At 41.3% G+C, this 25,145-nt stretch overlaps 2 protein-coding genes across 2 annotated transcripts in view; both read left to right on the top strand.

Annotated features, from left to right (window-relative positions):
* The first annotated feature begins 799 nt into the window (after positions 1-799).
* Positions 800-3,146, top strand: tmem97 (transmembrane protein 97). The gene is made up of 3 exons (XM_063493880.1): positions 800-969; positions 1,039-1,183; positions 2,707-3,146. The coding sequence occupies exons 1-3, from the start codon at positions 856-858 to the stop codon at positions 2,982-2,984; spliced, it is 537 nt and encodes a 178-aa protein (XP_063349950.1). The 5' UTR covers positions 800-855; the 3' UTR covers positions 2,985-3,146.
* Positions 3,147-4,776: 1,630 nt separating this feature from the next.
* ulk2 (unc-51 like autophagy activating kinase 2) overlaps positions 4,777-25,145 on the top strand; it is a 35,112-nt gene continuing 14,743 nt past the window's right edge. Inside the window, exons 1-10 of the mRNA XM_063494335.1 lie at positions 4,777-5,849; positions 9,302-9,394; positions 9,579-9,620; positions 17,739-17,771; positions 19,929-19,965; positions 22,288-22,461; positions 22,845-22,918; positions 23,038-23,139; positions 23,226-23,284; positions 24,446-24,528. Coding sequence (XP_063350405.1) covers positions 5,760-5,849; positions 9,302-9,394; positions 9,579-9,620; positions 17,739-17,771; positions 19,929-19,965; positions 22,288-22,461; positions 22,845-22,918; positions 23,038-23,139; positions 23,226-23,284; positions 24,446-24,528 — 787 coding nt within the window. The 5' untranslated portion in view covers positions 4,777-5,759. The remainder of the gene's footprint in view (positions 5,850-9,301; positions 9,395-9,578; positions 9,621-17,738; positions 17,772-19,928; positions 19,966-22,287; positions 22,462-22,844; positions 22,919-23,037; positions 23,140-23,225; positions 23,285-24,445; positions 24,529-25,145) is intronic.

The raw sequence follows: 25,145 nt of genomic DNA, 5'->3' as shown, positions 1-25,145 counted from the left end.
ATCTCCACCAGCAGCCTCTAGACTGGGATTCTGTTCTGCTGTGATGGGCTATCGGAGTTTAACCACCAAATACCACAAACACAAAGTTTTCATTCTAAGATGCAGCAAATATTTTCATTTTGTGCCAGTGAGTTTACAGGTGGGTTGGCTTGAGCTTTACCGCCAAGTATTGTCATATAGGAAAGGGTTTTTCTTCTGCACGTGGAAAACTGGACGATTTGTCTCCAGCTGTTTTTCACAGGAGGTTTTAGCTGGAAAACAGATCAAGAAAGCAGGATTACTAACAAGGTATAGGTAAGGCAGATAGAGAGGTTTAAATGGTTAATTATTCATCTGATTTTACATTGATCAGTGTGTTTGATTTAAGTGGACTCTGTTACTGAATTTTCTGACAGCTCTTCTAGCAGTTCTTCCACTGACTGAATAAAGTAGGTCTTAAGTATATTTGCAGTCATACAGTCAGAGACTGCACTGCATTTATATTTAAATTATTGTCTCATCTTTCCTTTGCTCGGATTCTGCTTTCTGAGTCTAAAATCTCTCCAAATAACAGAGCTATTACCACCAGGAAAAAATTATCCTACATACCGGATCTTTTCTCAATGCTGTAATGAAAACTGTAAAATACTACTACTACTAATAATAATATTAATAATTCCTACATTCACGAGGAGCTCGTAAAGCGGCATGCGCATTCTCCAATGTGGGACGAATGGTGCCTTCAGGAACGCCCTCATGTCATTCTCGCTAGCCAATGGGATCCAGCCTGGGAACAGGCGTTTCAACGTTGCACTGCTTCCACAGCGGACTTGGACCCCGTTTCTGCTGTTATGTGCACTGAGTAAGTCAGAGATCATGTCTCTCCGTGTGTTAGAACTAATCTTTTTCTTCTACTTCGCCACTCATATTCCGATCACATTATTTATTGACTTACAAGCCCTGCTGCCTGAACACGTGTACCCCCAACCGGTGAGTTACTTTAAATAAACACACACACACACTTCCAGCTACAACTTAATGCACACTTTTCCCCTCCAGCTGAAGGACCTTCTGAAATGGTACGCAGCGGACTTCAAAGACCCCATGGTGCTGGACCCCCCGGAGTGGTTCAAGTCATTTGTTTTCTGCGAGGCTTTGCTTCAAACACCGTTTTTCCCCATTGCAGCGTACGCTTTTCTGAAAGGTCAGTTAACACGAAAAGTGGCTGGTTGAGCCAGACTTTACTAAAATCATAATAATAAGTCAAAGCTACCCACCCACCCAGCCAACCACGCACGCACTTTCTCAAGTCAGCTGCTCTCCTAGTAGGACAGAGACGCTGGTCAAAGGCGACCTCTGTCGGTCTTTATGTTGTCTTACCATCAGACATCTGCTGCCTAGAGCTGGGCGATAGAACGATAACGATATGTATTGCGAAATAACTTTTTCTCGATAGAAAAATTAAACTATTGCGATAGGCCTCATCTCTCTTGTCCTCTTAAAAAAAAGAAAAAAAAAACCAGCCAATCCAAATTAAGTAGCGCAGAGCCGAACCAATCACAGCCTCAGCGTCACATCACGTGACTTGTTACGTACAGCACAAGTGCCAAGCCGCACATGTGTATTTGTTTTTGCAGCCGGGCCGCCCAGGTAATGAAGGAAATGAGTTTGCCGACTAGAGAAAAATCAACCGAGAGCGTGAGCGAAGGTTACCGAAGAAAAAACCGATGATGGTTCCAATGCCGGAGAGATTGTCGAACGGAAAGGCCATAGAAGTTCCATAGTGTGAAGGTATTTCGGCTATTTCAAGTCTGACAAAAAACAGAGTAGCGCGCTGTAAATTGTGCCGAAAGCAAGTCTGGAAATACAATAAACCGGTGCATGCTCAATCTCTGACTGAAAGCGCTAATTCGTCATTCGGCTTTTGTCAGACTAAAGTCACTGTTAAAACTGTTTGAAAAGCTAAGCTATACAACAAGGAGAGGTTGAGAATTTCCTTTTAGTTCTCGGTTTATTTGATATTGACAAAAGTTAGTCAATTTTGTCTGTTCTTCTGTAAACAAACTAAGATTTATTTTTAGAATTAAAATTTTGTTTCTAAGTGGAATTGACAATTTAGTAGTCTGTTTTGTTTGTTCTATTTTGAAACTTAAACGCTTTAGCGGCTGCCTTTTGTGTAGTTTGCAATATTTGCCTTTATTTATCTGAAAAAGTCTCATGTTCCTTAAGTACATCTACCCTGTTGAACTTATTATGGGAAATAAATAAATATTTAAATTAAAACAAGCTGCTAATTATTTCACATTTTACTTGTGAGCAACGGCACATTTAAATCTTACAAATATAGTTATTTGGCTTATATCGTGATATATATCGTTATCGCCTGAAATGAAAAAAACATATCGCGATATGAAAAAATCTTAAATCACCCAGCTCTACTACTGCCTCAAGTGTTTGTAACCAAACTGCAGCTCAGCCAGGGGCGTTTCCAGGAAATGACCAAGAACCAGTGAGGGTGGGCCCGGTGGACACGAGAAAATGTCACTCTGGCCACCACCACACTGTATTATACACACAAATAATAAAGATGAAGGGAATTGAATTTTCTGTGCTTGTTGGAAACAAACAAAACGTCTGCATTGCCTTGGATGATTCACAGACTTGGCGTCACAGGTTTTCTGTGTCTTACCAAAACCATTATGTCCTTTCTCCCAATCGCTCGAACAGGTGGTTGTAAGTGGATCCGGATTCCTGCCATTGTGTATTCCACACACGTGGCCACCACATTGATCCCAATCCTCGCCCACATCCTCTTCTATCAGTTCCCTCTGAAACCCAATCCTGGTCCTCAGACTGTCCAGGAGCGCTGGTTGCTAGTCTCCATATATGCACCATACCTGTTGGTGCCTGTGCTGCTCCTCCTCACCATGCTGATGTCCTCAACATACAACGCCTCCTCTAAGCCTGGGAACGTGTCAGCTAAGGCCAAGAAGAAGAAGAACTGAAACAATATTATCTAATTTACTGTGATTTTAAGAGATCTTTTTCTACATTTGTGAATGTATGAACATGTATGTGCAAGTCTGTGTGAGGCACACCGTTTATCAGGAAGAAACTGCCGTCGTGAACCATCCGAAACTGTCACTTTTAATGTTGACCTTTTAATAAAATCCATATTGTTGTGATTTTTGTTCTGATGTTTCTCTTTGGGTTTAGACATACCCCTATCTAAATGATCTAGCTTCTCTGTTTCAGGAGGCTTAAGCCCATCCTTTGTAGTATATCTCTGCCTTATACAGGAACATAAACCATTTTGGGGTTTTTTGTTTGTTTGTTTATTTGTTTTGTTTTTTTGGTGGGGTGGGGTGGGGTGGGGGTGCTTATTAAACCTCATCTTCTTATTGGTGCTGTCAGAGAGTGCTAGTGTAAGATACAGGTACAGATACATCTGAAACTTCCAGTCAGGATGTTTGCTTTTGAACACTTAATAATTAGACCACAGATCATCTTCACTGGTAGTCTAAATGACATTTCTCATTTTAAAGGACTCAAAGTACAAGATGAGCCTGCAGTAATACTGCAGTAATGATATTATATACAGATATAATGATGTAGAAATTAAATAAAAAGGCAGACTTTGTTTACTGTTGTGACTTTTAGCTATTTAAACATCCTTAATGAGAAATCTATACAAGTCACCTTTGTTGAAGCCAAACACTCAGGAGCGGTGCATCACATGTAGATAAAGGGATAAGCTGTATTTGTTCGTGGAAATGCTTTGTCATCAAAGAGTTTAAACAAACTCTTGTTTTATCTCTTATATTGATTCAAAATCATCTTTGATGGATTTTCTTGTCAGCTGTTGATCTTACAGTTGTTTTAAGTCGATTAAAAATGTGCTCTGTTGCCCACTGACCCTGCACATACATTTGAACATCTCCCGTATCACACTGTTCGGATACAGTCAGCTACATAAAAGGCTCCACTAAGTGAACGTTTCTTTCAGTAATTCAAGTTGTTCTTATTATTAATCTTTTATGGCGTTTATTTGGCAGTGTTTTTACAGCGTACCTCCACGTCTCCAGGCTCTCTTCCTGGAAGGGTGGAGGCTCTCCTTCACTCCCTTCACAGAAGGGATTCTGGGTGTGTGTGCCAGCCCTTAGTTACAAAAGACATTTTTTTAAGTTGTTGCACAAGTTAAAATGTCCACTCAGCTTTGTCCTTTTACTGCTATTTTCCCAGCCCCAGAGGGTGTAGACTTTAAACACTAAGCAAGACAAGATGTGTCGTTAATAACAGTGTATGTATTATTTTGCTGATAAACGGTGGTTTTTCCCCTCTTTTAAAAATATTTGCTGTCATATTGTATAGTTACATATAGTTAGATGTTTAATTAACCCCCCTCACACACAACCTTTGTTGTTTAACTATTGTTAAAATATCCATTGTTTCACGTTTAAATAGGATATGTGTCAAAAAATACTAATAAAATATATGAGCTACATGTGTTAAAGGCAACATCCTCCTCCTTCACCCCTCAATTTCCCAGAATTCATTGTGATCATTTTTTTAAAAATAAGAATATCAACTAGAGTTAATCTAAACAGCCATCAAACATCGTTGATAAAATGTATGTTTTATAGCTGTGAGTCTGATTTGTACGAACAAACACACGGTCCTAGACTACCGGGACTAACCTTTGCAGCGGAAGGAAGGGTCTATGTTGGCCTCCGCGGACGGAGAGCCTATAAAAGGAAATATGGCACTAAGTTTCTGTATTGTTTAAGTCAACGGCAGCGTAGGAGGCTCTGCTGTGTTTTGAGAAGTGACAGCACTGTACGGGGATTTAAATACTGTACAGTATATGTACAGGCAGACTTACAGTCGTTGCGTTTGGAAGCAGATTTAATCGAAGGCGACAGTTATTCCAGAGGTAACGTTAGCTGTCCTGTCAGACTCGACGACGAAGGAAACAACGAAGTGTTTTTGTTATTTACACGGATGAAATTTATACTAACCGGGGAGACGTCTGTGTTTTTCCAAGAGCTCTTATGGACCTGGGCTTGCTGTCGAAGAAGACAGATAATAGGGACTAACAGTCCTGTGTTGATGTTTTACGCTAACATGCTCTGTGTATTAGCTCCCTGATGCTGGCTAGCTTCATAGGTTGCTACAGCTTGTATATTTTAGCTTGAGTCTGGATTTATTGTCAAGTATCGGGACAGGTATCCTTACGTTCTTATACTTCTTAGTATGTTCCTGGGCGCTGTTTACATGACGCTTGGTATAGCCAAAGGGCTATATCACTGTCAGGCTAACAGATAGCTCGGTGTCTGCATCTGCAAGATTGGCATCATGTAGACTGTCCCTCTGAACGGGTTAGGTGACCAGGACACGCAATGTGTGAGTGAGCGTCCTTAGAGTGCTTTGCAAAGCTGGATTGAAGCTACTGAACTAGGTGAACGAGTGACAGCTGGCACGGATATAGTTTAGCTCAGACTGAGTTAGCCATGCTTAAAGTCGTCCGTTCTGTGTGATATTGCAAACATCCCAGCCTGCTTGGAGGGCATGTGAATGCATCATGTCCTGGCTGCATCTCTTATTTATGCAATAACGCACACCAGAGCAGCCTGTCATGAAATAATTCCGCAGTGCAAGAAGCAGCAGCAGCATCATCAGGACTGAGTCGATTGCTTGCCCTGGGATTTTTTTTCCTCTAAAGAGGACAGCGTCATCCAAGGATAACCAACTGTGCCCAGCTGGACCATCGGTCCTTCACAATGGAAACTGTGGGAGATTTTGAGTACAGCAGAAAAGATCTGGTTGGACACGGAGCCTTTGCTGTGGTGTTCAAAGGGAGACACAGGAAGGTAAATAAATCAGTTGCACATTTGCACCCCCTCCTTTATTTCATCTTGCAGGGAAAGGGGGAGCGAGCAGACAACTCATTTGGAAATCTGGGTCAGTCAGTAGAACTGGGGAATGCTGCTCTGCAGCACTATATCACCTTTTTTGCGGGGAAAGGTAATATTTTCAAGCACTTTCATAACTAAACCCCTGCATCCTGACTGATGTAATGTGGAGTCATGCTGTGACAGGTGATTTTTGGTGCCATTTCACCGGCCTGATGGGAGGTGCGTGAGTGCATTTATGCTATTTCGTTCATTCATGATAGAGATGAGTCAGGCAGCTGTGAATGACTTGCTGACGTACTAAGGCAGGAGGGTGCATGGGGGTGCAGTGTTTTTCCTTTTGCCTTTTTAAGCAGAAGAGCTTTACTTATGTAAGAGCTGCACAACATTCATTCACACTGAACCACAGAGAGATCATTAAGCTCAGAAAGTGGATTAAAATGCTAACATTTCCCGGAGTGGGGCTTTCCGTGACAGAAGAAGCTTAGGATGGGGTGGGTTTATATATGTGTGACAGAGATGCAGGCCATGACATCACGGTGGCCCAGTGCTACAGATGGTCCTGAATTCCTGAACTGAAGCTGCATCAGAGCATCCCCGGGCAGCCAAGCTTCTATCTCACTGTGACAATCGATTACCAGCTCAGAGCCTGGAAACTCTGAAACATATGTGTCTGTGTAAACAATCCCTGTGTGTGGTCACATGCTTCCATGTCAGGTTAAAACAGACCTGGCATGTGATCAGTGTGTTTACTATTTTAGTCCCATCATCTGCACTCTGTTTAGCCTATTTATAGGAATGTGTGGGCTCACAGGCGCAGGACAGTTAGAGGCACCTGGATGCATCAGACCTAATGGATTGATTCATTCCTCGGGCGGTGTTGGATGTTGCATATGGTCTCATGTTGCACTGAAATATCAATTTATTATGCAGAGTCTGTTCACAGATAAGATGGACCGGGGGCTAGTTTGAGAAATGTCTTTTGGCTTCCGTGGATAATTCCCCCTCGAACTTTGAAACAACAAATGTCGGAAAAGAAATAAATGTATTTGGTGTGAATCATCACACTTTTTCACACTGTGTTTTATTCCTAGACTTTATATAAATGATGTAACAACTGTGACATCGTCCACTGGTTTTGGACTGCATTTAAGACCCTCAACATTGTCTCTGCTGCCCCGTTGTTGTTGTTGTTGTTGTTGTTGTTGTTGTTGTTGGGTTTTTTCAGACAGAAATGACCATATTTGGACTGTTGGGTGGAGAGCTATGTTATCAGCTATTGCTAGCAAGTCAATAGGAACAGTTCAGTTAGCCCAGTTGGTGGCAAGGAGGTGACAGATATATGACTGCTGTATTTTTTGAGTTTAATGAATATAATATACATTATACCAAAAATGACCTAAAAATAATTTGTTAAATATGTTATCACCTTAGAAACTACCAAAATCGAATTCTTTCTGGTATTTAATGCAAAACAAACACCCCCTCCTTTCAAAAATAAAGTGGTAATTTTTGGTCTGTAGGGGAGGACTGTGCAAGTCAGCACTACCGGTCTGTATATAGATAAGACAATGAGTTGTTTTCCTGATTTTTCTGGCCAAATGATAAACAAAGGTTCATTTTATTTTATGTGAAATACTACTTAAAATGTATAAAAAAAATTAAAATTAAGATTAAATTCTGTAAATCTGTAATTGCAGTTTTCCTTTGGGGGGCATGCTGTGGGTGTGAACATTTTGTTTAACTCATATTAGAATGATGCAAAATTGTTACATTTTAAAAAGATTTTCTGAACTTTTCATAATAATATAACAATTTATAATATTTTCTCAGTGCAAGTTTTATTCTTTGAAACATGAATCGTAAAGATGTATTCATAACCATTGGATTTAATTGACTGGATGTTGATCTACCCAATGTTTTCAGGACAAGGACATTTTAAACTTTGTGTACAATGAGTGGCTCGCATAAGCTATGAAGAGCGCTGCTCACAGTGCTCTGGTCCTACTTTCAGCTGTCCAGTCTCACCTTCAGCTATATCTGGTTGCAGTGTTATTGACTATAATCTCTTTGATGCTCACAGGTCTGTAATCAGCTGTGATTCATAAATGAGATAATGCTTTATTCTGGAAAATGAACACGTGCTTCTGTCGCTCTCAACAGGGCAAATCTGGTGGCTCCACCTTTTCATAACTCTTACGTGGCAATTAGCTAGGTTTGAGCAAATACATTTCCCTATATATTGTACAATATAGGCATCTTGATCCAAGAGCTCATCTGGAAACATGATATTGCTCTAACAGTCATCTGAGCGCCTTGTCACTGAGTGCAGAACCTTGCTGTCAGAAAGCCAGTTGACCCGGTGTCACTGGGACAGCTAAAATTTCCTTCGTCCTTCACAAGAATTTGTCCACTGCAGTGCCAACAGCATTTTGCATGTGCTAGAAAAATCAAAACCATATCAATTTAATTTTGAAGTGTAAATTCACACCAATGATAAGATGTAACCCTAACCTTAGATTTTGGAGAAAAATAAAATCTAGAGTTTTTGATGTGTGGCAGAATGTTTAGCCAGATAGCCACAGGGGTTAGGGTCACCATCATTGATGAGGACCTGGAAATCAGGGGGTTAAATTTGGCTGCTCTTGCCTTTAAGGTTAATGGACTGATTAGATTGCTGTCTGTAAGTCTCGTGCCTTCTTTGTGGTTCATGCTGACTCATCTGCACGGTGTAGGGTATAGAAAATACACTTGTATGAATGTGTGTGACAGGGTGAATGAGGCTTGTATTAAACAGTGCTCAGTGTAGAACACCATGCAAACATTTGGGCCAGTTAGACAGAAGTTGATGTTAAAGATTCCCAGTGTGGTTCAAAGACTTCTAGGGCATCCTGTAAAAACAGATTGATTGGACTGAGCCTGTGACCTCACATACATAGTGCTATTGTGCTCAGACTGTCTGTTATCTCTCTTTCACCTCCACCTCCAGTCTTGATCTTACATGATAAAGTCTGTTACCTTAGCGTGCCTCGTCTAAAACAGAGACAATCTTTGCTAAGACTGAATAATAAAACACTCTGGTAGAGCTTTATCACACACAAAATCCCACATGTGTGTTTCTGTTGGGCTGTCTCCGAGGTATATTGATCACAATGCGAGTTGGCCAGGATGTTACGGGTTTCAGGTCAACGAAAATATTTCCTGAGTGAAAGGATGGTTGCCTCTAGCCACAACTAATTCATGCACTTTCTCTATTGGTTGTAAGTGGTCAGCCTGCAGCGTCAAGGAACTGAAAACCTCAAGAGGAAACGTATGAGTGGCAGCATTAAAAATTCAATCTGAACTGTTTTACAGGAACATCCTTGTTAACTTCTCACGTGATCTGTTTCCTCTTGTTTTGTGTTGTGTAGAAGACTGATTGGGAGGTGGCCATCAAAAGCATTAACAAGAAGAACCTGTCCAAGTCCCAGATCCTTCTTGGGAAGGAAATCAAAATCTTGAAGGTGAGCATGACCCTGAATTTAATTCCCTCCTTTTTCCTCTTTACTGGACTCGACTCGACTCGAGCGTGCACCTTTGATAAAATCCGGCCCAGATAGAAACATGAATGAAAGTGACCCGATTAACTTCTGTAGGCTAGTTGATGCTCCTGCTAATGCTTTTCACTTTTCTGCTCTTTTTGCTCAGGAGCTGCAGCATGAAAACATTGTGGCACTTTATGATGTCCAGGTAAGTTTGGGAATCTTTTAGAAACTTTGCTGCAGTGACCCTAATAAGCAATAAAGTAATGTATGTCTTTAGTGTTTGATTTAATTTTAGTATGCAGCTTCTTTAACTAATGTTTCATCGTTTGTTTGTGTCTGAGAGGATGAGCTTCTAAAGTCTGTGGTAGAAAAACTGACATTTTCAAAATGAACCTTCATCCAAAAAGATCACCAAGCTTAAGAATATGTTCAGCTAGCCTAACCTGGGATTGGCTATGGTTCAATGCACAGACAGTATGTGAAAGCTGGATGAAGCCATATTAAAGTTGCACATTGGTTTACTGTTATTTCCAGCTGCCAGTTTGGCATTTTGGCCATACGTTTAAATGGATGTGATTGAATGATATTGTAGAGGTGCGGATTATCAGGCTGCACTGGCAGTATACTTATCCATTGCTAAGTTAGAAATGAACATTTGTTAGCATGTTATGGACGTAATTCAAATGTATGTTGCTGAATAATATGAAAGTAAAATGTAAATATATCCTCAAACATGAGTCCATCTGCAGTTGTTGTGATTGTGAGATCAGCAGCAACTATCTCTGATAGCTATGATAACATGTTATATGAATTTCAAAAAAGAAATGATAATGTTGTTGTTCAGTGCCACATATAACATAAGTCATGGACACTTGGTAGGATGATGAACGGGTGACACTAAACTGTGATGATGCCGTAGATCTTTTGTGCCAACGAGATCACGCACACGCACGCTGTCCTGGTTATCACACCACTATCTTAATCACTTTATTTGGGATTTCTGAGTATTAAGAGCTGAGCAGCAGCTTGTCTTCTTAATCTGATAACTTTGGCACAACTAGTCAGAATTTATCTTAGTGAAGGGATCATTAAGAAATGTTTAAATAAATAAAAATACTTTGGTTAAAAAAACTAATTATTTTATTGCATTAGTCACTTGGTCTTGTTGTTTTGCCGTACATAGGCTTTCCTAGATGGGAATATCGATGACAAACTTAGAGGCAGCTGAATATTGTTACAAATTATATGTGGTTTTTGTCCATCCACAAACATGTTTGCGGGTGTACATGTGCCGGCGTACGCCCTCGGCCTCACTACTGCCACAGATGCAGTTTCTGCTGGAAACGCTGAGTCTGTGGGTAAACTTGTCTGTGTTTCTAGACATGAGTGAACTCAAGCAAAACACCTAGTGAGGGTGAAAAATCTGATTATGAACTCGCCTGCTTTACTCTGATTTCAGCTGTTGGCATTAACAAAGCAGCTCAAGTTCACAAACTAAGCCTGTTAACCTCCTTAAATGTGTCAAAGTGCATTAATATTATATGATGGTGTTAAAACCGTTAACTCTGACAAACACAATAAAAGCTTCCAGAATTCCTGAATACAATCTGGCGGCCATGTGACTAATAACCCACAGTGCTTTGCAGTTACAGTTAAGTCAGTCTGTCATTTTGGCCTTTTCTATGGCTCACATGCACATCGAGCTTGATGTGAAAACGCTGTTATATGCATTTCTAAGAGTAGATCACAGCACCACAAGAAAATAGTCGTAATATGTTGCAGCCAAATTAGTAGAAAAGTGTTTTAAGCTGAATCTGAAAGGCCAACCTGTCAGTGCAGTCAGTCTGCTGCTGAGCTGCCCATGTTCACGTTAGGAGGAAAACAAAAACTTTAGCTTACTTGTGTAACCCCGGTTCTCAGAGTAGCATGAGTGCAACTATTGGATACGCCTCCCTGCGTATTCCTCAAAAGCATTTATCTCATTCCACCAATCCTGATTGGCTGGTGAAGGCGACGGCCATGTCGGGCAGAGCCATCCACCCATAACTAGCTTGCGCTATTACACGGTCGTTATTCAAAAACCTCTTCTCGCTTCGGAGCAAATCTTAATCTTAGCTAGCTAGCTTAACTGTCCACAGACAGGAGTGTTAGCTGTTTCCCGTCGCCAGGCGCTTGCTACCTTTGCTCATCTCTCCTGAACCCGGATCTTCACCACAGATCGAGCATCATACCATTTACCTCCGGTTAGATCCACTTTGTCCTCTGACTAGCAGCTTAGACCTAACAGTTATACATTCATGGCACATATTCTGACCTGGGTATGATGTCAGAGTGTGTACTCACGGGCCTTTGATCAGTGGTCATTGATCAATGGTCATGACAATTTGCATATTAATGATCATGAAACTGACCTCATGGCTCATTGTTAGTTAGTGGTGCTGGTTTCAGTCATTAAGGAAATGTACTGTTTATATGATTGGGGAAACCTGCTGTCAGCTGAGACTGAAGAAGAAGTCACTTAGATGAAACGTTTCTCCCACTGAAAACACTATGTCCACTACGTCAACGTTTGTGGATTTCTTTACCTGGATGATTGATGGATGATCGAGACTGGAGTCAGGAGAGCCTTTGATTGTGTTTTTCAAAGCTGGCTGTCTGTAGTGTTTAGCAGTGGTTGAGCCGTAGATAATGTTGTGATGCATTAATGATGGAGTTAGTTTCCTACACAGAGACTGTTGTTCACTGATGGTGGGTGTGAGAGAGGCTGTGGCTGCATTTACTCCACACATGTTAAACAAATGTTTGATTTTGAATTTTTTAAAGGCAGAAAAATTGCAATCATGAATAAATGACGCGATTTACTCCACTTTGCTGATGTCTGTCACAAGGTGAGCACACAGTAGGATGGTTCTGACAAGAATGCTGAAAAATCCGTTCTTCAAACTGCTGTTGTTTATATCCTCTGTTATATTGGTTCATATCAGCAAACAGTAAAAAAGTTCTGTTTAGATGTCCAGAATTGGCTGTAATACCATAAATAAATACTAATTTACCACTTCAAATGTGATGGTGAAGCACATCCCACATAGCAATGGTACTTCCTGTGTTTGCGTAAGCCTCCCTCTGGGATCCTGCTGGTCAGCCTTTCCACCGTTCCACTCCTCCCACCATGTCCTCATCCCTTCATCACTCATCCACTCTCCTGCTGATGTAATAGATCTCTTCCACAAGCAAGTGGCTGAGGAACCCATTAGTCAGGGTGCGATGGATCAGGTGGTTTCCAGCAGGGATGAGATGTTCAAGTTTCTGAGTTTCATATTCAAATTTAATCAGGTGTTTGGGGGGAGAAATGGTTACATCATGAGAAAATAAGAGACTCAAATAAGAGAAGGCACACAAAAAGTCGTGGTTGGTAGAGGTCAGTGAAATTATATGAGGTCATTCCACTGATATTTGACTTTAGTGTCCAAATCTGTTTATCATACTGACAGAATTAAGGGTTTAAAGAACCCAAACCCAACATGATGTTTTGGGCATGAGATGCAGGGAGATACTGCTGCTGTTTTTGGCTTAAAAGCATTTTAGTCACTCCAAGCACTCTCTTTCAGTTGTGTGGTTGCAGTTCTTTCATACTCGTACACTTTGTGTCGTGATTTTGTTTACCTGAGTTCTGTCACCTCTTGCTTGCATGTCTGAAACGGTCACCAAGCTTTGCCTGTCACAGCTTCAGGCACAGTGTCTCCGTGTCTTTTCTTAGCAGCTGCATCTTTTTTTACTGTCCCTTTAGTGTTCCCTGTGCTAGCAGAACAATGCTGTGTGGCAGGCTGGGCTCCCTTGGCGGTTATCAATACTGTCTGGTGTATTACAAGCCTGGCAGATGTCACTTCCCATTATTTATACGTGATATATATTCCACTTTACCCCCCAGCTCCCCCAGTTGACCTGTTCCCAGCTCTGTTAGCTGTTGTTTGACGCATGTGTTGTATGTATGGGCTTACCAGACACAACAGGAAATGTAACCCGAACCAACTTGTGCAACTGTCCTAGCCTCTGTATTAGGAATCGCATGGAGCAGAGGTTTTCTGCTTCTTATGGTACTTTTCAGACTTTACTCCTCCATTTTGTTAGCACTGTTCCACTACCTCAATATTTCATCCCAAGCCCACAAAGCAAACTGGCAACAAAACTGGTTTTACATTACTGTGGCAATCCTGTATGAGCTGGAACTTTGTCAGTGATAACAGTACACACAGTAACGTACTGCTTTTTTCAGTAGGGTCATTTGGAAAATGCTAGCTCGATGGTCAGTGAAAATTTAGATGTGGAGATCAAGCGATTCCAGCTCACAGTATAGTTGGCTGTTTGTGTTCACACTGCTTTGGATCTTTATGAGCACCATATAGATCATGTGCCATTTTCTTGTTACTACACACTTAGTAGAGCAGCTTACATCCCTGTGTATGTTACATTTATTCACTCAGCATCCACACTTTGACGAGGGACTATATTAACGTACACTGTGGCATCTCAGCACTTCTTGTGCTAGTTGCTGATGGCACAGAACAGTCACAGTTCTTTCATGTTTTTCTCTGCTGATTTTCACTCTAGTCATACTGTAGAATCTAAATAAACTTCTTCTACATATCTTTGGAAAACCTCTACATACACTAGAGTGTGCTAGCTTTTTTGGATGCAGTGAGTCACAGATGTACACAGATGCACCAGCAGCCTCTCAGAATAGCTGTGTGTTGACAGAAGACCGTGGAGCTGGATGTAGGAGTCTGCACCTTTGAAAGATTGCAGGTCCTTAGGACCAGAGCTGTAGTTTGGAGGAGCTCTGTTCATTTGCTGTGTTTAATGACAGCCTCAAGCACACAGCTGATTGGCTTACAGTCCTTGTCCTCTGCACTGTTGATGTTAAGCATTCTGCAGCAGCGTGAGGTAGCCTGGTCTAATTATAAGGTGTCCTGTGTCAGGCTCCTGGTTCTTTCTCCTCTAACTCTGCTGCCACCACAGATTTGCTGTTTGGATTCTTATCAATTGGAAGAGATTGGATGGATGGATGCATATATAATGGCTGATTTCATGGTTTCACTGAATTCCTTCTCGTCAAATGAGAAACAAGACGATTTAGAGAAAATGTGCTCAGTCAGCGAAAAGTTGATTGTTGTTCTCAGCGCATAAGAATGATGTCCAACTGAGTAATTCCTGCCTCCTGACAAAGATTTGAATTTTGTTATTGAAAGTTCCACAACAGGCTAATAACTGGACACTGAGCAGATCAACATGATTAAATCAGGACAGATTCTGACTAGTGTGATGTTAAACAGAGGAAGACAGGGTAGAGGTCTTTGGTTATTGAGAAAGCTGCTCCTAAGAACGTTGTGTGCTTGTCCAAGGAGGGTCCCTCCAGCCTGACATGTGTAAAAACATCTGGTATAGGGGCTGTTTTAAGGAGCAAGAGGCACATTTCCTCTTAGCTGCTGTTTTAGAGCTCGTTTGAGTTTTCCTAGAAAATCGTCCTGTGTCTACATTCCTTTTACACAGCTTTGCTTTCCAGACATTTAACTGGGTGGAACAGAAGATCAGAGGAAATCACTGTGACTGCTCATTGGAGCACACAAACATATGCCCAGTCATCTGCTTAGAACATGTACATGTGTCTGTTTAATCACCACATAAGCATGAGCGCACACAGTCACATGATGTTCAGTACACATGTTGCATAAGAAGCTGACTGAAGGTCTCAAGCCAAGAAGTACAAGCCTGTGAAACTGTCGGTACTGTGTGTTAGACTGTCTTGGCCCTTAATAAAAGTGTATTATTGGCATTTTTGTTGCACATGCACTGACCTGTTGCAGTCAAGTGTATATTGATGTGAACTGGCATATCTGTGTAATGACGCGATGTACAGTTTCTCTTCCTGCGAAATGATAAACATCCTGTCCTGTTTGTCTGAGACTGAGCAGCTGTGATGGTCAACAAGTGATCCTGAGTTATTGTTCTAAACACATCATTAGTTGTTTTTTTGTTTTGCTCCCTGCTGTCACTTACACGAGCCATCTGTCGTTTTGTTCTCCCATTGGTCAAACGTAGGCTTTTCTCAGAGCTCAGTTCCCTTGAATTATTCCAGTCTTTGTGAAGAACTTGTGTCCTGACCTCCCCCTTCACCGTGCACCCCTGCCCTCTTCGGTTTGACCTTTCCCCATCCCCCATATAGTTACATAACCGTGCACTCCTGGAGTTGGCATGATGTAATAGTGGAACAGCTAACCAGGCAGTATCTTGTTTTGGCTCACATTGACTCATTGCAGTCCAAAGTATTTTTGCATTCATGTGAATGTGCTCAGCGCCCATGTATTATGTTGTCAGTTATCATCCGAAGCAGCCAGCCAACTGAGTTGCTTGCGAAACGTCTTCTAAGTGCTATGTGCGTGTGACATGGCTATGATGCGAGAGGCAGAGAGAGTCTATTTATGTCATAGTTGTTTTGGAAATTTTGTGCTGGAAGGCGATGTTTTGGAGCCCAGCCCAATCCACCCGTCAAAATCCAAAGTTCACCAGTGTTTACATCAGAAGCAGCCAGTGTGTGTGAACGGTACATTCTAGAAATCATTTGTAAATGGTCAGAGATTGTCACTTTTATAACTGTGAGCTGCTACTTCCTCTAAGCTCTCACAGACACAGGCTGCCCTATGTGCAGTCGTCACCACCTGCCTCTTGAAATTCATGTTGTTTCTTACCAATGGGCAACGCGCCGAAACCGAAGCAACTGCTGCAGCCAGAGACGGTAACATGTGAAGGGCCCAAACCGTCATGGATAAAACGGATCAATCCCCAGGCAACAGCTTCACTCCCTGCTGTTTGTTAACCTCTGCTTTCTGTGGATGCTCAAACTTGTGTTTGTGTAAGAGTGTTATTTAGTCATGTCTGCTTCATAACTAACCTCAGTGTCTTTGAGGTTAGTTGTGAAGTGGGCTTTGTGATGCGACTCTGCTTTCACTTCCCCCTCTTCAAGATTACGACCACATTATGTAATCCCTCCTACTTGACACACCAAGAATGGATTCGGCTGTCCCATCTCCCTCCAACACCTGCCCCAGCTGGTGAAATCATTGTATGGAGTTGGAAAGGATTACTTAAGAGCTACTTAGGAGACACAAAAAAACAAAGCCATTTAGGTTGGGGTCACACACATCAGCTGACTTACATGGTGTCACAGTGCTACAGCGAGTAGTCGTGTTTGTTGTGTGGCTAGATAAGCTGCGTGAATCTCATGAAATGCTAGGGAAGAGTTTGTGCGTGTGGTGCACTAAAGTTATGTTTTGACTGAAATTGAGCCTCAGGGCCTGATCTGTGTTTAGATGAATTTGATACATTGGCGTTCACAATTTTATGGCTCTAAAGAACATAACATATAAGACGCCGTTGAATTAAAATTTTGTTACTTACGAAGGACAAACGTAAACATAAAAGATGGGTGCCCATATGGCTAAACAAACAAAAGAGGAGGAAAACCCGGAGTCAACCACACAGTGGGCCATTGGACTGAGGCTGCTCGTCTAAACTAGTTTAGGTAAACCAAACTAATGTAAACAAAACTGAAAACAGGAGTGCTGGTAGCTGTCAACTCATCCTGTACTTGATAAACTAAGCTCTAACAGCAACAGAAAGATAAAGCCGCTGCTGATGGAGGTCAGTGGGAACGACCACCGTGCTGTCTTCTCTGGCTTTATTTTCATGTGGTTAGGCTTCACCAACCAATCAGCACTAAGAATAAGTCAGAGTGAGAGCGCAGGTTAATAAGAGCAATGCACTGGGGTCACATGATCAAAGGATGAAACAGTGCAGAGACTTTTACAGATGATTTTAATCATTGGAAGCTACTAAACAGAAGCGTCATCATGCAAATATAATCATTTCACCTGTTCATCTCAGTTATGTCCACTAATTAGTTTCCATAGTCACCCCTTTACTTTCATCTGCCGCCTGTGTGTGACGTCAGCAGCTTGGCAACGTGTCAAAATTTCCTCAGAAGTTGGCAACAACGTTTTCTCAGTTTCCAAGTTGAGTGGGCATTCTGGTGAACGTTCCCATTCAGAAAGATGTTGCAGATGATTCTAACATCACGTACATGCATAGTAAGATGGAAGTAATAAAAATACAGGTTCAGAAAAAGCCAGGTCTGTTATAAATGGCATCCGCAAGTAGTTTGGGTACTTTGGGTTTTCTCCAGTGGTTGTCTTGTCGTGTGTGTTTGGAGCTGACAGCTGCTGCAGGATAAATGGCTGCTGTAACGGACTCTGTGTCTCCTCTTTTCCAGGAAACGCCCAACTTTGTTTTCCTGGTCATGGAGGTAAGTATAGAAACATGACACTGTAGATAGTTGGAACATATGTGTGTTTTTTAAACAGAGTAATGATTTATGGTCAGATGTCAACATGTGCTCTTTCCCTCTGTGCTGGCGTAGGCTTCACTAATGTTCTGTTGTTGCTGCCTTTTTTTTTTTTTTTTTTCTTCAAAACTTTTTTCTCTTAACCTCCTGATGACCTCACTCTGTACACGGTCTCCAACTTTCTGCACTTGTGTTGCAACACTCGGCTGGCTGCAGGATAGAAAACAAACCATCTCAGGGTTCTCACTGACAACAAGCCTCTTTTCTAAGAATCAGATCTGCCTTGGCTTAAAATCTTGCTTTGGAGTTTTTAGGACATTACATTGTTAGAAAAGTGATTTTGTTTGTCCTACAGCTAGGTCACATTACTCTGAGGATGTTGACATAACAGTTTTGTCATCATCCATCCATTTTCTTCTGCTTATCCGGGGCCGGGTCGCGGGGGCAGCAGCCCAAGCAGAGAAGCCCAGACCTTCCTCTCCCCAGCCACCTCCTCCAGCTTCTCTGGGGGGGTTTGTCATCATATGTATGAAAATTACGGTTTCCAGAGCTGGCACTAGCTGAAGATTGGTGGATCTTTGATAATTAATTCTTATGGATATATTTCCAACTTCCATCCTTAAGAAGGAATAAGCACCACCGAATCATCAGGCCCTCGCTGGAATGTTAAGTATGAGCTTGCCCTGGCCAAATTGGAGCTGTGCCCTCGTGTTTTGTTTGGTTGGAGAAACGTCGTCTTGTTCTGGTATTGGAAACATTAACCATAGGCCCCAAGCAAAGATGTGCCAGATGCAGTCCCAATGAAGAGAGCATTGTATTCATTGAACCCCGAGTCTGGAGGGGATAATATAAACAGTGAAGTTGTTAGAACACTGAATATTTCTTTGTTCATTCAGTAGCATACATATTTTTGAAAACTGCTCTGGTATATTTATATTAGTGTTTTTTGTTTGTCTTTTAAAAGACCTGCCTACACAGATGAAACAAATAAAAGCATTTGTTTAAGCGATACAGACAAGATGTCTGATGCTCATCAAATGAACAAATAAAGTTCGACAGTTTGAATGTCAACTGACCAAAATCCAGGAGTGCAAGTCTCTCTATGGAGTTGGTTTGTGATATGTTTACCTTCATTAGCACATGGTGGTTGTTGTTGTTACACTAAAGCATTTGAGTGCATATTTTAGATGTTTTTAGACCCAGGCTTCAGTTGTTAGGTTGGCCAATGTATGGAATTGTTACATTACATTAATTACATTGTAAACTTTGTTGGGATTAAAGTAAAAGGAGACGAGAACTACTAAATAAGTTTAAAAACCATACTTGCCTTATGTTGTTCAGCTGATATCTAGTTACAGATAGTCATGGTTAACCAAGTTGCCCATCTCTCTCTCCCAGTAGTGCCAGAACCAGTAGTGATGGTTGACTTTTTGGTTGATGACTTTTCTGGTTGAAATCCAGCTTTCCATTCAGAAAACAAACAGCCTCTGGAAGCGCAGGATCTTCCCACAATCGAGTTTACATTTATGATGATTTGAGAGTCAAATCAACTAAACCCCTGTGGGGTATTTTGGGACAATGTTAGTCTGTGAAGCTCCACTGAACATGATGTAAAGTCAGCCCCTGTTTATCTTCTGTGGGAGGCAAGCCAGTTGCTTTAAAATGCGTTATGGGTTGGCTTCCACTGTTATAGCATCAAGATGCAGCTTTTCGAAGGATTGTGTCATCCCTCCACTACAGATCAGAGTAGGAAAGCTTATTGATCACCAACCGTCTGTACCTGGAGCTCACAGATTAAATGGAAGCAGATCCTAGTTCAGTGTTTTTTCTCAGCTTTTCTCATAACAGAGTATTATATCTCTTTCCTTTAACTCACTGCTGCAGTCTCATCTGCCCCTTCTTCTTTTCACTCATGAGGAATCATTTCTCTCAAGTTGAGTTGTCAGCACTGGTAACGTTTAAGACATTTACCAGGTTAACTAATAAACCTGCAGTAATCTGGACTAGGATTAAAATAAAAGCATGCAGAGGCACATGTATATGCATAAGGAGCCAATCAACTTGTTGAAACTGAAAGTAGTTGTTGCTGATGGTGTTTGTCTGTCTTTGCACACACAGTACTGTAACGGAGGTGATCTTGCAGACTACCTGCAAGGTAAGCATCTGTCTGCCCCACACACCTATTATTGTTCATCAAAACAAAGTAACTAATGTAACTGTTGATATTATGATTATGTGTGCATGCAGTGGTGTATCATATCAGCATTTCTGCTCGTAAAGCTTAAAAAAATCCAATGATTAATAAAGGAAGTGTGAAGTTTACCAGGTCAGTTGTGAAGTTGGGGGTGGGGGTGGGGGATTGTCATGAGAGTAGGGTGTGCCACTCTGACAAGAATCTGAAGCTGCACATGAGAAAAACCAGATAGTCAAGTTTCATGTTTGTGTTTGCATTTTGGATGACGCAGGTTACACACTTTAAGCTAACAGCCTTGGATCTATGACCACAACCAAAAACTTGGGGCTCTGTATGAAATATAAATGAAAGCAAAATCAGATTTTTTTTCAAACCCATGTTGAAAATAGACGATGTTAAAGTGAGCACTGTTGTTGGCATGATAGTCAAATAAGCAATTAATCAAAATAATTCTCAGTTTCAGATTTTGTTTTTTACTGTTGAATATTTACAGCAGCTCATCCAGTAAGTTTTACTCGTGTAGCAAAACACTGATTTAAGAATTACATGGAAATATTGTAAAAATGTCACACAAAGTTTAAATGCATATACTGAAGTTATCTTCAGAATTGAGCTTAAAGGTTTGGGCTTAAAAAAATCAAATCTGCAATGACATTAAGGCTGTTGTTTGAGACCACTGTGTACACCGGGGAGGGTGGAACTCCAGGCCTCGAGGGCCGGTGTCCTGCAGGTTTTAGATGTGTCCTTGATCCAGCGCAGCTGATTTAAATGACCTCCTCAGCATGTCTTGAAGTTCTCCAGAGGCCTGGTAATGAACTAATCATTTGATTCAGGTGTGTTGACCCAGGGTGAGATCTAAAACCTGCAGGACACCGGCCCTCGAGGCCTGGAGTTCCCCACCCCTGGTCTATACCTGAGCCTGAGGATATATATCACATACACATTCAGACTAAAACATGGTCCCAGTTTTCAAAATGAGGCCTGTAGCTGTAAAAAGCTAGCTTATATTTTAACCTGTTACTATGGACATGACCACAGAAACTACCGTAAGTGGACTGAAAGCTAAAGTACAGTTCTCATATACTGTATGCTACTTAGGATAAAGTGTTGTTGGCTTACTGAACAACTTTACTGAAACACTCAGCCCGGACACCCGGACAGGACAGGTCTATTTAAACAAACAAACAAACTGTGACCTCGCCTTATTTGATGTAGGTGTAGGTTTCACAGGGTTAAAATCAGGTCAGCTTCTAGAATCAAATCCTCCGAGTCGACGGCGGTTTGCCAGCACCTTGATTAGATAAGAACATGTGTTTACACCTCTGTTCCATAAAAACACTGATTGTGCTGCTGGAACTGTGTTCTTATCACTGTACCTTTGCATGATGTACCTGCCTGCGTGGTGCTTTTTGCAGCATGGGTCACGGTCAGACCCTTCTGTGAATCGGTGATCCAGGAGCCTTGCTTGAGTAACACTAGCGGTTGTGAAATTGAAACCTTTGTGGGCAGAGCGTTACGTTACACTGGGCACCTTATGTGATTGTGTTCTTATTATTGGAGTGCTGCTGTGAACACTGCGTAGGTAACAGCCATTTAAATTACATAATCTCTAGTAAATTATTCTACAATTTACACAACTTTTCATGTTAGAAGTCGATCCACTGTGCTGGGCAGAGAGCAGATTATCTATGCCCACAGTGTGATCACAGTGGATTGATAGAGGGGGGGTGAGTGTGTGAGCAACTGAGATGAATCCTCTTTGTCACACAATGAGTAGGACCTTTACTGCCTCAGTTTATTTTAGGATTATTTATGTAATGTGCTAATAATCAAAAAGCCATGAAAGGGAGTTTTTATGACTTTGTCTTAACAGTAATTAACATTTTTCATTAGCAGCAGGAAATACCTGTGGAAAACAATAAAAAGCCTTTTTTGTCTTTTACATGCACTGACACAGACTGTTTCATAGTCATTTCTGCTTTGACTGTATAAGGCCAGTGATATTAGGTCATATTAGGTATGCACCTGTGGCTGTTGAGTCTACCTGCTGTTCACACTTTGTGTTTACACTGAACAGCCAATTAGATAGGTTTGTTAAAGGGAAACATGAGCGAAACATGGCACTCAAAGAATTTTGAATTGAAAACAAAGCGAGAATTTGACATAGATGCAGTTTAATGAACATTTTTGCATGGTTGCTACATAAATGTTCCTTGAGGAAAAAATTTGAACTGGATCCTGACTACTGCGGTCTTTTTTTTTTTTTTTTTTTTTTTTTTTAAGCTAAGGGGACGCTGAGAGAGGATACACTGAGGGTTTTTCTACAGCAGATTGCTGCTGCCATGCGCATCCTCAACAGCAAAGGCATTATTCACCGTGATCTGAAACCACAGAACATCCTGCTGTCATACGTGGGTCGCAAGAAGTCCAACATCAGTGGCATCCGCATCAAAATTGGTAATGGAAGAAGAATGTCAGTTACTATCAGTTATTAAATTATGTGCAGTGTAGTTTTCTCATAACTACATTTTGAAAGAGTGTACAGACTTATCTATCATTGTTTTGCTTTGTGTCATTTACAGTGGCCAGAGGTTACGTTTAAATCAATATGTTATAAATTCAGAAACCTTTTATAAAAGTAATGCAGCCATGATGATGATGATGAAGAGTAGCAGTGCTGTGTTTTTATACACCACAGTACGAGCTCTGTTTGGAGTGCAGGGCTATTTTGTCTGTGTTATTGGCTCCAGTGTGTCTCCATTCATTCTTCACACTTCCAGCAATAGTGGTTTGTGTTACTGGTGATAATAACACGTGTGCTTCATGTCTCTGTTCTACAGCTGACTTTGGCTTTGCACGGTACCTCCAGAGCAACATGATGGCAGCTACACTGTGTGGGTCCCCCATGTACATGGTCAGTGTGTTTTATTCTCTATATTTTCTGTGTGTCAGCTTTAAAAAAGATCTGTCTGCTTGGTTTGTTACTTATAACTCTGTGTTGTGGTTCTTGGCTCGTGACCTGTTCTCTCTCAGGCCCCAGAAGTCATCATGTCCCAGAACTATGACGCCAAGGCTGACCTGTGGAGCATAGGGACGGTTATCTACCAGTGTCTGGTTGGAAAGCCACCATTCCAGGTTAACAGTGTGCACAACAAACCAATAACGTGTGGACCTGTTGGTGTTTGCGACTGTGCGTCTTATTTCTTAACTTATATTTTCAGGCCAACAGTCCCCAAGACCTGCGGATGTTTTATGAGAAGAACAAGAATCTGCAACCCATGTAAGTCACCTTCACACCGTAGCCTCAGACACGAGATGCATAATAAATATGTGAAATCAGTCTGTTTCTTTCAAATAGATCAATAGATTTAACAGGATACAAGTGGCACATAATACATGAAGATTATGTTTTGAAGTTGGTGGCTTATACCTTTCTAGCTGAAAATGGGACTATAGGGTATAGTTTTTAGGAACACATGATGAAACTGTGTAGGTAGGTATGGTGTTATTTGAGGTTGCTTTGGATTGTGGTGAACACGTAATTTAAGAAAAGGGAAGACCATAGGGTAAGATAAGAGAGGAGGAGGGTGGACACAGGTGAACAACATGAAGAAAAGGAAGCGAGTGAAGGCAGAGGAAAGGATTAAAGGATGCTGCACAGAGCTGAGGAAGAAGCTGAGACTGGCTTTGAGTGGTAGGAAAGAATTCAAGTCTGCTTTGAAGGCACAGCTTTGGTGCTGAGGCGTCTGTTGTTTCATCCAGGACATGGTTTGGGGCATGAAGGTGGTGTTCTGTCAGGTGTTACACCCCCAATTCCTGGCTGACATATTTGAACTACTTGTATGCTTTGAATAGCAGCATAAGCTGAAAAGAACTCATTCAGTTTTAAATTAAGGTGTATATTCAATTTAGTTTCAGTTATATAACACTAAATCACAACCACAGGTGCCTCAACGTGCTTTATATTGTAAGGTATAGACCCTACAATAATACAGAGGAAACCCCAACAATTATATGGCCCCCTATGAGCAAGCACTTTGGTGACAGTGGGAGGGAAAAACTCCCTTTTAAAAGGAAGAAACCTGTGTCAGGACCAGGCTCAGGGAGGGTCTGGTTGAGAGGAGGAAGAGGGGAAAAACAAGCTGTGGAAGAGAGCCAGAGATCCATAATAACGAATGATGGAGCCGTAGAGGAGTAGAAGTTGTGACTTCAGTTACTTAGTGCTACCAGCAGGTCAGAGTTTTCAAATGGTCTGTAAAACTGTATCCAAACTGGCAGACTAATAGTACTGACTATGTAATACGTACGTGATTAACAGTAACAATACTATAAGTTGCAGTGCACCCATTGCATTGTCTGACATGCCTCAGAATACACTGCACAGCTGATATGCACCCTGAGAGAAACAAAGTGTTGATGTTTCTGTACTCGCACTACCCAGCATCCCAAGGGAGACGTCCCCACAACTGAGCGATCTTTTGCTTGGGCTGCTGCAGAGGAATCAGAAGGACAGAATGGACTTTGGTAAGTACTGACATCACAGTAATGGAGGTCGGGCATCTTTCAGTAGTGGTGCTTTCCATACTTTTCCTCTCCTCTCAGTATAAAGTGTGTTAAACTGTGTAGGGTTTAAATAAGGATATTGTGCACAGTGAGACACTTTGTAGCCCTGGTAAACAGTGGAATAAAGTTAATTGAATTTTAATACAAATCGCGATTTTGGTTTCCCACGATTAAATGAATAGGATAAACCAAGATTGAAAATGTTCCACTAATACAAGGCAAAACTTAAGAAAATGATTTCAACACCTGACAGCCAATCACAGCTGTTCCTTGGACCACTGACTGACAGTACGACAGCTGCACGACTGTCCACAGATTCAAAGTTAGAAAGATGGAGAATCTAGATTATATCGAGAGTTGATAATAATAAATAAATAAATAAATAAAATATATTGATGAGTAATGACTGGGGAAAAAAACTAACATCCTAATTGGGATTTCAGTGTTTGTAAAAATGAAAATTTGTGCACTTGACTCTGAGCTTTGACAGCAACTTTAAGAATGAAAATGAATCTGTGTGAGTCAGCTGGTTCTGATGCAGCAGGAGGGGAAGAGTAAGAAAAACTCTGAACAGGTTT

This window comes from Pelmatolapia mariae, linkage group LG14 (genome assembly GCF_036321145.2).
Source record: "Pelmatolapia mariae isolate MD_Pm_ZW linkage group LG14, Pm_UMD_F_2, whole genome shotgun sequence".
In the NCBI taxonomy this organism is placed as follows: Eukaryota; Metazoa; Chordata; class Actinopteri; order Cichliformes; family Cichlidae; genus Pelmatolapia; species Pelmatolapia mariae.
The sequence above is the reverse complement of the archived record's forward strand: the minus strand, read 5'-3'. Positions and strand labels throughout refer to the sequence as shown.

Bases quoted from the DNA above. Each gene is read 5' to 3' on its own strand.
- tmem97 (XM_063493880.1), top strand. From the start codon at position 856: ATGTCTCTCCGTGTGTTAGAACTAATCTTTTTCTTCTACTTCGCCACT. The intron at 970-1,038 runs GTGAGTTACTTT...TTTCCCCTCCAG, and splicing joins AACACGTGTACCCCCAACCG to CTGAAGGACCTTCTGAAATG. The intron at 1,184-2,706 runs GTCAGTTAACAC...TCGCTCGAACAG, and splicing joins AGCGTACGCTTTTCTGAAAG to GTGGTTGTAAGTGGATCCGG.